The 15,406-nt window shown below is 44.5% G+C and overlaps 1 protein-coding gene across 2 annotated transcripts in view; it reads right to left on the bottom strand.

The window, feature by feature from the left end:
* The window catches only part of LMNB1 (lamin B1), a 109,944-nt gene that overhangs the window by 54,987 nt on the left and 39,551 nt on the right, over positions 1 to 15,406 (bottom strand). The window contains exons 4-11 of one of the 2 annotated variants that reach the window (XM_063964241.1): positions 14,530 to 14,700; positions 12,077 to 12,202; positions 11,704 to 11,924; positions 11,362 to 11,587; positions 11,182 to 11,286; positions 10,948 to 11,067; positions 10,452 to 10,559; positions 9,511 to 9,638 (exon numbers count right to left, since the gene is read on the bottom strand). In XM_063964241.1, coding sequence (XP_063820311.1) covers positions 9,582 to 9,638; positions 10,452 to 10,559; positions 10,948 to 11,067; positions 11,182 to 11,286; positions 11,362 to 11,587; positions 11,704 to 11,924; positions 12,077 to 12,202; positions 14,530 to 14,700 — 1,134 coding nt within the window. In that variant the 3' untranslated portion in view covers positions 9,511 to 9,581. Of the gene's footprint in view, positions 1 to 9,510; positions 9,639 to 10,451; positions 10,560 to 10,947; positions 11,068 to 11,181; positions 11,287 to 11,361; positions 11,588 to 11,703; positions 11,925 to 12,076; positions 12,203 to 14,529; positions 14,701 to 15,406 lie in introns of those variants that run through there. The other variant, XM_063964242.1, reaches the window with a different exon arrangement.

The raw sequence follows: 15,406 nt of genomic DNA, 5'->3' as shown, positions 1-15,406 counted from the left end.
TACCGATAAATCTATTTCTCATAGTCCGTAGTGGATGCTGGGGACTCCGTCAGGACCATGGGGAATAGCGGCTCCGCAGGAGACAGGGCACAAAAGCAAGCTTTTAGGATCACATGGTGTGTACTGGCTCCTCCCCCTATGACCCTCCTCCAAGCCTCAGTTAGGTACTGTGCCCGGACGAGCGTACACAATAAGGAAGGATCTTGAATCCCGGGTAAGACTCATACCAGCCACACCAATCACACCGTACAACTTGTGATTTGAACCCAGTTAACAGTATGATAACAATGAAGTAGCCTCTAAAAAAAGATGGCTCACAACAATAACCCGATTTTTTTGTAACAATAACTATGTACAAGTAATGCAGACAATCCGCACTTGGGATGGGCGCCCAGCATCCACTACGGACTATGAGAAATAGATTTATCGGTAAGTAAAATCTTATTTTCTCTAACGTCCTAGTGGATGCTGGGGACTCAGTCAGGACCATGGGGATTATACCAAAGCTCCCAAACGGGCGGGAGAGTGCGGATGACTCTGCAGCACCGAATGAGAGAACTCCAGGTCCTCCTCAGCCAGGGTATCAAATTTGTAGAATTTAGCAAACGTGTTTGCCCCTGACCAAGTAGCTGCTCGGCAAAGTTGTAAAGCCGAGACCCCTCGGGCAGCCGCCCAAGATGAGCCCACCTTCCTTGTGGAATGGGCATTTACAGATTTTGGCTGTGGCAAGCCTGCCACAGAATGTGCAAGCTGAATTGTACTACAAATCCAACGAGCAATAGTCTGCTTAGAAGCAGGAGCACCCAGCTTTTTGGGTGCCTACAATATAAACAGCAAGTCAGACTTTCTGATATATATATATATATATATATATATATTTTCAGGGCCCTGACAACGTCTAGCAACTTGGAGTCCTCCAAGTCCCTAGTAGCCGCAGGCACCACAATAGGTTGTTTCAGGTGAAACACGGACACCACCTTAGGAAGAAACTGGGGACGAGTCCGCAGTTCTGCCCTGTCCGAATGGAAAATCAAATATGGGCTTTTGTAAGACAAAGCCGCCAATTTTGACAATCACCTGGCCGAGGCCAGGGCCAACAGCATGGTCACTTTCCATGTGAGATATTTCAAATCCACAGATTTGAGTGGTTCAAACCAATATGATTTGAGGAATCCCAACACTACGTTGAGATCCCACGGTGCCACTGGAGGCACACAAGGGCTGTATATGCAATACTCCCTTGACAAACGTCTGGACTTCAGGAACTGAAGCCAATTCTTTCTGGAAGAAAATCTATAGGGCCGAAACTTGAACCTTAATGGACCCCAATTTGAGGCTCATAGACACTCCTGTTTGCAGGAAGTGCAGAAATCGACCTAGTTGAAATTTTTTCGTGGGGCCTTCCTGGCCTCACCCACGAAACATATTTTTACCACATGTGGTGATAACGTTGTGCGGTCACCTCCTTCCTGGCTTTGACCAGGGTAGGTATGACCTCTTCTGGAATGCCTTTTCCCTTAGGATCCGGCGTTCAAACCGCCATGCCGTCAAACGCAGTCGCGGTAAGTCTTGGAACAGACAAGGTCCCTGCTGGAGCAGGTCCTTTCTTAAAGGCCGATGCCACGGTTCCTCTTGGAACAGACATGGTACTTGCTGAAAGCAAATCCCTTCTTAGCTCCCGAGGCCATTAGTCCTCTGTGAGCATCTCTTGAAGTTCCGGTTACCAAGTCCCTCTTGGCCAATCCGGAGCCACGAGTATAGTTCTTACTCCTCTATGTCTTATAATTCTCAATACCTTGGTTATGAGAAGCAGAGAAGGGAACACATATACCGACTGTTACACCCACGGTGTTACCAGGACGTCCACAGCTATCGCCTGAAGGTCTCGTGACCTGGCGCAATACCTGTCCCATTTTTTTGTTCGGGCGGGACGCCATCATGTCCACCTTTGGTCTTTCCCAACGGTTCACAATCATGCGGAAAACTTCCCGATGAAGTTCCCACTCTCCCGGGTGGAGGTCGTGCCTGCTGAGGAAGTCTGCTTCCCAGTCGTCCACTCCCGGAATGAACACTGCTGACAGTGCTATCACATGATTTTCCGCCTAGCGAAAAATCCTTGCAGTTTTGCCACTGCCCTCCTGCTTCTTGTGCCGCCCTTTGTTTACGTGGGCGACTGCCGTGATGTTATCCCACTGGATCAATACCGGCTGACCTTGAAGCAGAGGTCTTGCTAAGCTTAGAGCATTATAAATTTGCTCTTAGCTCCAGTATATTTATGTGGAGAGAATTCTCCAGACTTGATCACACTCCTTGTGTGACTGCTCCCCAGCCTCTCAGGCTGGCCTCCCTGGTCACGAGCATCCAATCCTGAATGCCGAATCTGCGGCCCTCTAGAAGATGAGCACTCTGTAATCACCACAGGAGAGACACCCTTGTCCTTGGATATAGGGTTATCCACTGATGCATCTGAAGATGCGATCCGGACCATTTGTCCAGCAGATCCCACTGAAAAGTTCTTGCGTGAAATCTGCCGAATGGAAGCGCTTCGTAATAAGCCACCATTTTTACCAGGACTCTTGTGCAATGATGCACTGACACTTTTCCTGGTTTTAGGAGGATCCCGATTAGCTCGGATAACTCCCTGGCTTTCTCCTCTGGGAGAAACACCTTTTTCTGGACTGTGTCCAGAATCATCCCTAGGACCAGCAGACGTGTCGTCGGAACAACTGCGGTTTTGGAATATTTAGAATCCACCCGTGCTGTCGTAGAACTACTTGAGATAGTGCTACTCCGACCTCCAACTGTTCTCTGGACCTTGTTCTTATCAGGAGGTCGTCCATTTTCTTTGAAGACGAATCCTCCTTTCGGTCATTACCTTGGTAAGGACCCGGGGTGCCTTGGACAATCCAACGGCATCGTCTTGAAACTGATAGTGACAGTTCTGTACCACGAACCTGAGGTACCCTTGGTGAGAAAAGGCAAATTTTGGGACATGGAGGTAAGCATCCCTGATGTCCCGGGACACCATATAGTCCCCTTGTTCTTTGCTATCACTGCTGTGAGTGACTCCATCTGGATTTGAACCCTTGTAAGTGTTCAAATTTTTCAGATTTAGAATAGGTCTCACCTAGCCTTCAGTACCACCATATAGTGTGGAGTAATACCCCTTTCCTTGTTGTCGGAGGGGTAAATATATTATCACCTGCTGGGAATACAGCTTGTGAATTGTTTTCAATACTGCCTCCCTGTCGGAGGGAGACATTGGTACAGCAGACTACAGGAACCTGCGAGGGGGGAAACCTCTCGACATTCCAATCTGTACCCCTTGGATACTACTTGTAGGATCCAGGGGTCCTGTACGGTCCCAGCGTCATACTGAGAACTTGGTAGAAGCGGTGGAGGGCTTCTGTTCCTGGGAATGGGCTGCCTGCTGCAGTCTTCTTCCCTTTCCTCTATCCCTGGGCAGATATGACTCTTATAGGGACGAAAGGACTGAGGCTGAAAAGACTGTCTTTTTCTGCAGAGATGTGACTTAGGGTAAAAAACGGTGGATTTTCCAGCAGTTGCCCTGGCCACCAGGTCCCATGGACCGACCCCAAATAACTCCTCCCCTTTATACGGCAATACATCTTTGTGCCGTTTGGAATCTGCATCACCTGACCACTGTCGTGTCCATAAACATCTTCTTGCAGATATGGACACCACATTTACTCTTGATGCCAGAGTGCAAATATCCCTCTGCGCATCTCGCATATATAGAAATGCATCCTTTAAATGCTCTATAGTCAATAAAATACTGTCCCTGTCAAAGGTATCAATATTTTTAGTCAGGGAATCCGACCAAGCCACCTCAGCTCTGCACATCCAGGCTGAGGCGATCGCTGGTCGCAGTATAACACCAGCATGTGTGTGTATACTTTTTAGGATATTTTTCAGCCTCCTATCAGCTGGCTCCTTAAGTACAGCCCTATCCGTAGATGGTACCGCCACTTGTTCTGATAAGCGTGTGAGCGCCTTATCCACCCTGAGGGGTGTTTCCCACCGCGCCTTAACTTCTGGCGGGAAAGGGTATACCGCCAATAATTTTCTATCGGGGGAAACCCACGCATCATCACACACTTCATTTAATTTATCTGATTCAGGAAAAACTACAGGTAGTTTTTTCACCTCACACATAATACCCTTTTTTGTGGTACTTGGAGTATCAGAAATATGTAACACCTCCTTCATTGCCCTTAACGTGTGGCCCTAAAAGAAAATACGTTTGTTTCTTCACCGTCGACACTGAAATCAGTGTCCGTGTCTGGGTCTGTCGACCGACTGAGGTAAATGGGCATTTTACAGCCCCCGACGGTGTTTGAGACGCCTGGACAGATACTAATTTGTTCGCCGGCCCTCTCATGTCGTCAACCGGCTTGCAGCGTGTTGACCTTGTCACGTAATTTCCATAAATAAGCCATCCATTCCGGTGTCGACTCCCTAGAGAGTGACATCACCATTACAGGCAATTTGCTCCGCCTCCTCACCAATATTTTCCTCATACATGTCGACACACACGTACCGACATACAGCACACACATAGGGAATGCTCTGATAGAGGACAGGACCCACTAGCCCTTTGGGGAGACAGTTTGCCAGCACACACCAAAACGCTATAATTATCCAGGGACAACCTTTATATAAGTGTTCCTCCCTTATAGCATATTTATATATATATATATATATATATATATATATATATATATATATATATATATATATATATATATATATATATATATATATATATATATATATTATATACACACACACATACACATATCGCCAAATCAGTGCCCCCCCTCTCTGTTTTAACCCTGTTTCTGTAGTGCAGTGGAGAGCATGGGAGCCTTCCCACCAGCCTTTCTGTGAGGGAAAATGGCGCTGTGTGCTGAGGAGAATAGGCCCCGCCCCCTTTTCGGCGGGCTTCTTCTCCGGAGTTTTAGATATCTGGCAGGGGTTAAATACATCCATATAGCCTCAAGGGCTATATGTGATGTATTTTTCGCCATACAGGTATTATACATTGCTGCCCAGGGCGCCCCCCCCCCAGCGCCCTGCACCCTCCGTGACCGCTGTGTGAAGTGTGCTGACAACAATGGCGCACAGCTGCAGTGCTGTGCGCTACCTGATGAAGACTGAGAGTCTTCTGCCGCCTGGTTCCGGACCTCTTCATCTTCAGCGTCTGCAAGGGGGGTCGGCGGCGCGGCTCCGGGACGAACCCCAGGGCGAGCCCTGTGTTCCGACTCCCTCTGGAGCTATGTCCAGTAGCCTAAGAATCCAATCCATCCTGCACGCAGGTGAGTTGAAAATCTCTCCCCTTTGTCCCTCGATGCAGTGAGCCTGTTGCCAGCAGGACTCACTGAAAATAAAGAACCTAAAAACTTTTTCTAAGTAACTCTTTAAGAGAGCCACCTAGATTGCACCCTTCTCGGCCGGGCACAAAAACCTAACTGAGGCTTGGAGGAGGGTCATAGGGGGAGGAGCCAGTACACACCATGTGATCCTAAAAGCTTGCTTTTGTGCCCTGTCTCCTGCGGAGCCGCTATTCCCCATGGTCCTGACGGAGTCCCCAGCATCCACTAGGACGTTAGAGAAAATAATAATAAAAGTAAAGTAAAGAATAGAAGCAGCCCCTACCTCTCTCTCCAAGACTCACGATCTATCCCCTTCTGCCCAGGGCACCACGGTGCGCTCATTAGAGCGACATCGGGGTGATCCAGGGCGTAGAGGGGTACGGTCTGTCCGGAGTCCTCACTACCCTAGCAATAGCCCTATCCTGATCCCTTATTGCCAGTGGCAACTCAGGGGTACCCCGTATTTTCTGTTTTTGCTTTTGGATCCCACCGGTGCCAAAAAGACATTTTAGCCCCATCATCAGCTCTGGACAATTTCAATTATCTCAGACTTCACTCAGAGGTGGGACGCCACTTTTCTGAAGTGTAACTACCACAATAACTATATTCCTATTAACACCTGTATACATTCAGGGATTTTTTCACTGCTACATTGTTAGCAGTTCAATCTCTCCCTAGCCCACAACTCCCCGGTACCCCCCCCCCCCCCTTTTTTTTCATTCATTCTTAAAGTATTAGATATAACAACATATTCTAAAAATAAAAAGACAAGTTTTATTTTCATTATATTGTTTACTGCCTTCTTGTTATTATCAAGACCATTACTCTTACTTACTCTCATTTGTGATTATCAAGATATTTACTTACTTACTTTCATTTGTTGACCACAGTAACCTACCAATTGTATTCTAAATCAGGAAGAGAGGTCATTTTTACTATTCTTTGCAGACACAATCCTTCTCAAGCGCACCTGTAAAACCCCTTTATTATTCTTCTGTTCTGTGTCCAGAATCATGCCCAAGAACAGCAGACGCGTCGTAGGAACTAGCTGCGACTTTGGGATATTCAGAATCCAGCCATGCTGTTGTAGCACTTCCTGAGATAGTGCTACTCCGACCAACAACTGCTCCTTGGACCTTGCCTTTATAAAGGAGATCGTCCAAGTACGGGATAATTATAACTCCCTTCTTTCGAAGGAGTATCATTTCAGCCATTACCTTGGTAAATACCCTCGGTGCCGTGGACAGACCAAACGGCAACGTCTGGAATTGGTAATGGCAGTCCTGTACCACAAACCTGAGGTACTCCTGGTGAGGTGGGTAAATGGGGACATGTAGGTAAGCATCCTTGATGTCCAGTGACACCACAAAATCCCCCTCTTCCAGGCTTGCAATAAACCGCCCTGAGCGATTCCATTTTGAACTTGAACTTACTTATATAAGTGTTCAAGGATTTCAAATTTAGAATGGGTCTCACCGAACCGTCTGGTTTCGGTACAACATTGTGGAATAGTAACCCCGTCCCTGTTGAAGGAGGGGAACTTTGAATATCACCTGCTGGAGGTACAGCTTGGGAATTGCCGCCAGTACTACCTCCCTTTCCTTGGGAGTAGCTGGCAAGGCTTATTTGAGGTAACTGCAAGGGGGAGACGTCTCGAACTCCAGCTTGTATCCCTGAGATACCACTTGTAGAACCCAGAGATCCACCTGTGAGTGAACCCACTGGTCGCTGAAGTTCCGGAGACGGGCCCCCACCGCACCTGGCTCCACCTGTGGAGCCCCAGCGTCATGCGGTGGACTTAGTGGAAGCAGGGGAGGATTTTTGTTCCTGGGAACTAGCTGTCTGGTGCAGCTTTTTCCCTCTACCCCTGCCTCTGGGCAGAAAGGACGCGCCTCTGACCCGCTTGCCTTTCTGGGGCCGAATACGGTGATAATACGGTGCTTTCTTAGGCTGTGAGGGAACCAGAGGTAAAAAAGTCGACTTCCCAGCTGTTGCTGTGGATACGAGGTCCGAGAGACAGTCCCCTAACAATTCCTCACCCTTATAAGGCAAAACTTCCATGTGCCTTTTAGAATCAGCATCACCTGTCCACTGCCGAGTCCATAATACTCTCCTGGCAGAAATGGACATTGCATTAATTCTAGATGCCAGCCGGCAAATGTCCCTCTGTGCATCCCTCATATATAAGACTACGTCTTTAATATGCTCTATGGTTAGCAAAATAGTATCCCTGTCAAGGGAATCAATGTTATCTGACAGGGAATCAGACCACGCTGCTGCAGCACTACACATCCATGCTGAAGCAATAGCAGGACTCAGTATAGTACCTGAGTGTGTATATACAGACTTCAGGATAGCCTCCTGCTTTCTATCTGCAGGCTCCTTTAAGGCGGCCGTATCCTGAGAAGGCAGTGCCACCTTTTTTGATAAGCGTGTGAGCGCCTTGTCCACCCTAGGGGATGTTTCCCAACGCAACCTGTCCGTTGGCGGGAAAGGGTACGCCATTAGTAACGGCTTAGAAATCACTAATTTCTTATCTGGGGAACACCACGCTTCTTCACACAATTCATTTAACTCATCAGATGGGGGAAAAGTCACTGGCTGCTTTTTCTCCCCAAACATAATACCCTTTTTAGTGGTAACCGGGTTAATGTCAGAAATGTGCAACACATTTTTCATTGCCGTAATCATGCATCGGATGGCCCTTGTGGATTGTACATTTGTCTCATCCTCGTCGACACTGGAGTCAGACTCCGTGTCGACATCTGTGTCTGCCATCTGAGGTAGCGGGCGTTTGAGCCCCTGATGGCCTCTGAGACGCTTGGGCAGGCGCGGGCTGAGATGCAGGCTGTCCCAAAGCTGTTACGTCATCGAACCTTTTATGCAAGGAGTTGACACGGTCGGTTAATACCTTCCACATATCCATCCACTCTGGTGTCTGTCCCGCAGGGGGCGACATCACACTTATCGGCTCCTGCTCCGCCTCCACGTAAGCATCCTCACCAAACATGTCGACACAGCCGTACCGACACACCGCACACACACAGGGAATGCTCTGACTGAGGACAGGACCCCACAAAGTCCTTTGGGGAGACAGAGTATGCCAGCACACACCAGAGCGCTATATAACAGAGGGATTTACACTAATACAAAGTGAATTTTCCCCCAATAGCTGCTTATATCACCTTTTGCGCCTAAATTTATGTGCCCCCCCTCTTTTTTTTACCCTTTCCATAGTGTATACTGCAGGGGAGAGCGTCCTTCCAGCGGAGCTGTGAAGAGAAAATGGCGCTGGCTGTGCTGAGGAAGATAGCCCCGCCCCTTCAGCAGCGGGCTTCTCCCGCTTTTTTTAATATTTATGGCGGGGGATTAGGCACATATACAGTTTATAACTGTATTATGTGCATTTTGCCAACTAAGGTATACATATAGCAGCCCAGGGCACCCCCCCCCCCCCCCAGCGCCCTGCACCCACCAGTGACCGGAGCGTGTGGTGTGCTGTGGGAGCAATGGCGCACAGCTGCAGTGCTGTGCGCTACCTTATTGAAGACCGGAGTCTTCAGCCGCCGATTTTCTCCTGGAATCTTCCGTCTTCAGTCTCTGCAAGGGGGGCGGCGGCGCGGCTCCGGACGATCGAGGTCGGGCCCTGTGTTCGATCCCTCTGGAGCTAATGGTGTCCAGTAGCCTTAGCAGCACAAGCTAGCTGCAAGCAGGTAGGTTTGCTTCTCTCCCCTCAGTCCCTCATAGCAGTGAGTCTGTTGCCAGCAGATCTCACTGAAAATAAAAAACCTAACAAATACTTTCTTTTTTAGTGAACTCAGGAGAGCCCACTAAGTGCATCCAGCTCTGGCCGGGCACAGATTCTAACTAAGGTCTGGAGGAGGGGCATAGAGGGAGGAGCCAGTGCACACCAGATGTAGTACCTAATCTTTCTTTTAAGAGTGCCCAGTCTCCTGCGGAGCACGTCTATTTCCCATGGTCCTTACGGAGTACCCAGCATCCACTAGGACGTCAGAGAAAACTACATTACACACTAAATTTAGGAAACATTTAGTGGTTACCAAAGAAAACAGGATATTCCTAACATCTTTTCAGCACCAATCAGATTTTGATAACTAGTGAAATATCTGGTTGTCAGATTACAGTGAATTGGCAGCATATGTTATTTTCAATGGCACAAATGTGCTACGGTTCCTCAGCCGAATTATGTGAGCAACCTGCTCTGTCCAACTGGTCACCTTCCTGGAGGCACAAAAGAACACAATTTGAATGCAAATAAAAGCCACATGGCCCATCTAGTCTGCATTTGTTAGGTAATCAACCCTTTTTGATACTATAGTTTTCCAGACAATTAACCACTGCCCAGGCTCAAGTAAAGTGGCAAAGTTAATAGATAGAGTTTGACTTTGTATGATTGTGTTTACAGTATGCCTCAAGACCAGTGTTGGGCATCAGATGGCATTAGGGAAGGGATATAATCAAAAGGCATCTTTGGGTTTTATAGTTAAGCCAATGAAGATAGTAAACATTTTTCTTGTTCAGGAACTTGTTCATCACTCTGCCCATGAAATTACATATGCTATGAATTAATATAAAATACACAAGTTCTATGTTAATCAATACATTTTAATTGAGTGGGATGACACCATATGATTTTCTACATGGCACTGCCAAAGGAAACTACCTTCAGACTTCTTGCCCCGCTACAGGTTCTCCAATTAGCTGCAAGTCATACTGTAAAGTGGAACACCCATGAGCAACAGCCTCATGGCTGTAGGTCATAAATGCTAAACGCAGGACAATGCAGTGATTGCTGAAGCCCTTCAATATAGTTTGCCATCCAACTGGTTAGTTGGAGGGCATTTCGAACCACAAGAACCATTCATCCATATTAATACTTTTGGTTTTGGAATGGGTATTAGGATTCAGATGACCACACTTTTGTATGAAGCGTACAAGAAAAGCCTGAATACCAACAGTCTAGCACACACCAATGACTGTCTTGTCCAAGGTTCTATGATACACAGAAGTTAGATAATGTAGCAGTCATCATACCTGCCGACTATGTGTTTCCTCCTCAATCTCTACTAGTTCCTCTTCTGCCTCCTCTTCTACTTCCTCAGGTACAGTTGTTGTAAAAACAGTGGTTCGCTGAGCTACTTCCTAAGCACATGGCAGTCAGATGGGGAAAAAAAAAAAAAAAAAAAAAATGTGAACGTTACACAACATTCTAGGCAGTGGCGACTGATTCAAGTTAATAAAGGCATCCTTTAGTGCAACAAGCTTGATTGAAAAATCTGATTCTCCTCAGACTTCTTAGGTTAAGATCCAATCTCCTTTTTCATAGTTTAAAAATTTATATAATGATTTCCTCCCATAGGACTTAGTTGCTTTACAGAAATATATTACATCGTAATAGTAACTTTCTAAAAAGTGCAGATTAGGGACTATATAAATGGCCTTCTGCCACGTTCAGGTCTTACGCACTTTGGCTGTAGTATACCAGCATGAGTCTTCACATTACATAAAAGATGACTGGCGGTAGACATACCTCTCCCTGAGTGTTTCTCAACACTACTTTCACATCTTCACCAGTGCCCCAAGAAGTCTGGTTTTTCCAGATGAGGTCAGTTGGGGGACTGGAGGGTACTCCAGCATTGGAAGCCCAGATCTAGATTAGCAGAGAAGAATGAGTCAGAAAAGGCTATTTTACAACTGTTTAATATCTCTACAAAATAAAAAAAAATGTCAGACTAGTATGAAATTGTGCAATCTAGACACTTACTGTAACAGTCTGGCCTGCTTTGAGTGTGTATCTTGAAGTAAACTTGTAATTCACAGACTTGTCTTTAATCGTCCTAGTGATTTCCCAGCCTCCCAATGGCTGATCCTGCAAATTAACAACTTGTGAAACAAACCATGCATTGTAGCTCCTGTGTCAAGTATACGTGGAATACCAACTTACTTTTTCAGAGTTGTTCTTCAGTCTGATAAATTTGCCATCCACATCCAACTCTTCGATACACACATTGCCAGTAGCTGAGGCAGAGTGAGCAATGCTGACACTACTGCTGGCCTCAGACTCCTCCACATCAATCCTCTTCCTTTTTCCTCTGGTAGTTCGCACACTATGGCTCGATGAGGCCCGAGATACTGTTACACGAGACGATGGGCTTGGAGAGAGCTTCAGCCTGAAATGCGTTGTTTAGAGGAGAGATTTTAAGTTATGTATAAAGTCTGCAATGAAACAATGACGGCAAAGCAATACAAGCAGTCGGATTGCTGGTCAGGTTACGCTTTTCCTCACCTTTCTTCTTCCCCTTCCAGCAGCTTCCTATATGCACTTATCTCCATGTCCAGGGCCAGTTTAACATCTAGGAGCTGTTCATAATCTAGAAGTTGTTGCTGCATCTGATCTCTTATGTCAGCCATCTCACGCTCCCTTTCTGCCAACATACGGCGGCAGGAATCTCTCTCCTTAGCCAGCAATTCCTCCAGCTCTTGCATTCGATCGTACCAAGCTCTAGACTAAAGGTACATAACATTTTAATTTAAAACAAAAACAAATGTAAAAACTATATAGAAGGCACATTTCTTCATATATCCAGATAGTGAATTCTAGCATAAGTGGATATGAATGTCTACCAACTGACTGGGGCTCCTGAGCTAGTAATATTTACCTCTTTCTGCAAGTCTGACAGCTGGGCAGTGAGGCTACTAATGCGCATGTGGCTTTCCATGAGTTCCTCACGAGTGCTGTTCATATTAGAGCTATTCATCTCGGAGGACAGTTTGGCATTCTCCAACTAAAGGGGAAAAAAAAATAAAAGCACGAAGATTATGTTGCACATAAATGAGGAAGCATACCAAATATGGACACCACACTGCTAGCATCACAACCACACAGGAATTGAACATTTCTAAAGGAAATTACAATAACTTTCATGTGCAGCAGATTGGGAAACCGTTCCATTGACACTAGCCATATGGAAATCAAAGCAATATAAAACAAATTCCTGTAATAACTACTGCTGAACAGCAAACACCTTTGTTAATTGACAGTCCCCACCACCTACATCATTAGATTCAACTCATTTAAAAGCACTGTGTCTGCCCTGACAGGCGTTGCATGTAATGCAAGTCATTTAAGCATAAAGATGATTTCCCTGAAGTCTGAACCGGCCTGGTCCACCAACTTCAAATATTCTACAAGTTATTCAGTGCAGCACCCCATGCATATTACAACTAGTTAACTTAACCGACTACACCCCCCCCCCCCTTTAACAAGCCCACTTGACTAATAGCCTCTCATTTAGACCTACTCTCCTTTAACCGACTTCAGTCTCCTCTACTATTTAATGCACATCTAAGTCCTATCGCTCCTTGTTCCTATGGCATCAATTCCACCTTCATTTAGAACATAAAAGCACAGACAGGTCCTTCCCAAGATTTTAGGTTTTACTTCTGTACTGTGTTACAGATATTTTGGCACCTTATCAGCTAAAATTAAGCACCTTAAACAGTAACGGCAGTTGTGTATATGATCCAGTAAACTCTTGTCCAAACTGGTCCCCTACAACATTAATCCTGGCAGTCCTTCACACCGAAGTGAGGAACAGCATATGGGTGGCCAGTTTATAACATTCTACAATGCAGTGTAGCAGGAAGAATAATGCCAATGCTTTGTATCAGGTGTGTGATGCCTGTAGCACAGTTAGAGTATATCTAGCTTCATGCTATTGCCATAACCGTGTTGACAATGGACCATGAAGCTACTTGCCATGTTTAGGGTTAGATGCTACAAATATTGTTAAAGAAATTCTGAGATCAACTGAATGTGTTCATTAAAGCCATCTCTATGCAAAAAAATAAAAAAATAAAAAAAAATAACCAAGTTAATAAAAAACCTACACCCATCAACATGCTTGTATAATATATACACATTACAAGCAATGTAACATACATCTAACATTGTAGGAAAGCTTAAATGATCTACCATTCACCTTTCTGAATAACACTGGAGGATAATATAGTAAGGTGAAAGCTGCACCACACGAGGCTATGCATTGTTTTTTAAATAAAAAACAAAGACCAAAAATTTTAATTTTAAAAATTTTACAGCATGCGTTCTCCTTACCTCAAAAGAACAGATAGCACCAGATTACAAGGTGGGATCACACAAAACAAATAGTTTCTCTGCCCCATCTAATGTAATAGACAACTATGAAGTTATGGACAGCGCCTAAAATCTAAGTCAGAATGACAATATATTGGGACTTTAGTTAAACTGCTCTATTTAACTAAGGAAAAATGTTGATTTGTGATCTTTTACTTCATATTAGTGCTCTTTAAGCCATCAGTGTTCACTGAATGAACACATTATGGGCAGACTTTGTTACTTGTATATAAAAGCACTTTACATATCACATCAGGGTTAATAAAGTGGAAATAAGACACATACCTATCAATTTGCTCTCCATATGGTTAAATTAAAAAACTTACAACTGTACAGTTGATTGTTACTGAAACAGCTTGATTTCAGATGGAGATATTAACTCTGAATTCAGTTTTATATTAAAGTTTAACTATGCTCATAACCCACTTGGTGATGCCCTTACACAAATCATCATACTTTTACCAAATTGATATAGCTGTATCCCCAGGACATTCCCATCTCGCAATAAAATTGCGAAAATCTATAGTTAATGCTGGAAGTCTAATTTATACATTTTACGTACAAAAGGTGTTCCAATTGTTTTACCCTGTGACTACTACTAGATTGCCTCAACAATTGTTGCTTAGTTTAGGTGTGAATAGTCGGAGGAACCATCATTTCAGCTAGCCGCCTCCAGAGATGGCGAGTTGAAATGAACGGTGAGGCCTTTACAGACTTTGAAAGTAGGCCGATCAAGGATAATGTACACGAGGTAGCTCTTAAGCTATTTTAATAGTAGCTCACATAGGTTTTGTGGCTATTGGGTTATGATGAACAGTTCACAATAGAGGTGGCATTTGTATAATAGTCTTATTGAAAAAAGGTGATTCAGTTACCAGTGGAATTGCCCTATAGTAGAGTGAAAGATCTGCATAGTCTATTTGAAATCATTAATATCTGAATGTACACCAAACATGCCTTAGCTTGGTAGGTCTGCTCAACCTCCTCTTTATAGAACTTAATTTGTTCATCCTGCTGTGCTCGTATGTCAGAAAGTGCCTGAGAAAGTTTGTGTTCATAATCAATGACACGACCGGAATCCACTTCTACCACACGGGTCTCGTGTCTTTTTCTAGTCTCCTTGATTTCCTGCAAAACAAACAAAAAAAAAGATGTGAATAGATGCAAGCGAGTGAGGCAGCAGTCACGTTAGCTTCAAGGGATTAACGCTGGATAATACCTTTCAGCACCATGTGACCAAATCAAAAATCATGCACCAGCAGTCTAGAAAGGAACAATGTGACACAGAACCCAAGCTTCAGTGTGCATTCCAAACCTAAGGGATGCACATTGAGTTCACGTAACTCTGAAACTGTCACCATTAATATACCATAATGTTTCTTTATTAAAGCCAGCAAAGTAGTATAATAATCAGAAAGTCGCTGCAGGAAAAATGTTTTATTACGCTGTTAGTACAGGCACGGCACCTTGGAAAATAAAAGCTTGTTGTACAAAAAAAATTAAAATGTTTAATACCCGGACATGCCCAGTGCTAATGCTTAACTCCTCGGTGTTTGTTTGTATTACTATACAGATTTATTTAAATATACGACTAATGCTCAACATTAACTTGTTATTCTTATTTTTTTTTATTTAATCTGAGAACACTTTGTATGCATTAATGTTTAGTCTATATACATACATTCAGATGTAATAGGAATAGCTTGTGAAAAATTGGAATATGTAAAATAAATCAAAGTCTAAAATTAAGTGTTAGAAAGCACTTAAATATGGTTGATCAAGGTTTCTAACACATGATTAGATTTATTTTTCATTAAAACGAAATAAACGTTTT

The sequence above is a fragment of the Pseudophryne corroboree genome, chromosome 1, assembly GCF_028390025.1.
Source record: "Pseudophryne corroboree isolate aPseCor3 chromosome 1, aPseCor3.hap2, whole genome shotgun sequence".
Classification (NCBI taxonomy): domain Eukaryota; kingdom Metazoa; phylum Chordata; class Amphibia; order Anura; family Myobatrachidae; genus Pseudophryne; species Pseudophryne corroboree.
Note: the sequence above shows the minus strand (reverse complement) of the source record. Positions and strands in the feature narration are given on the sequence as shown.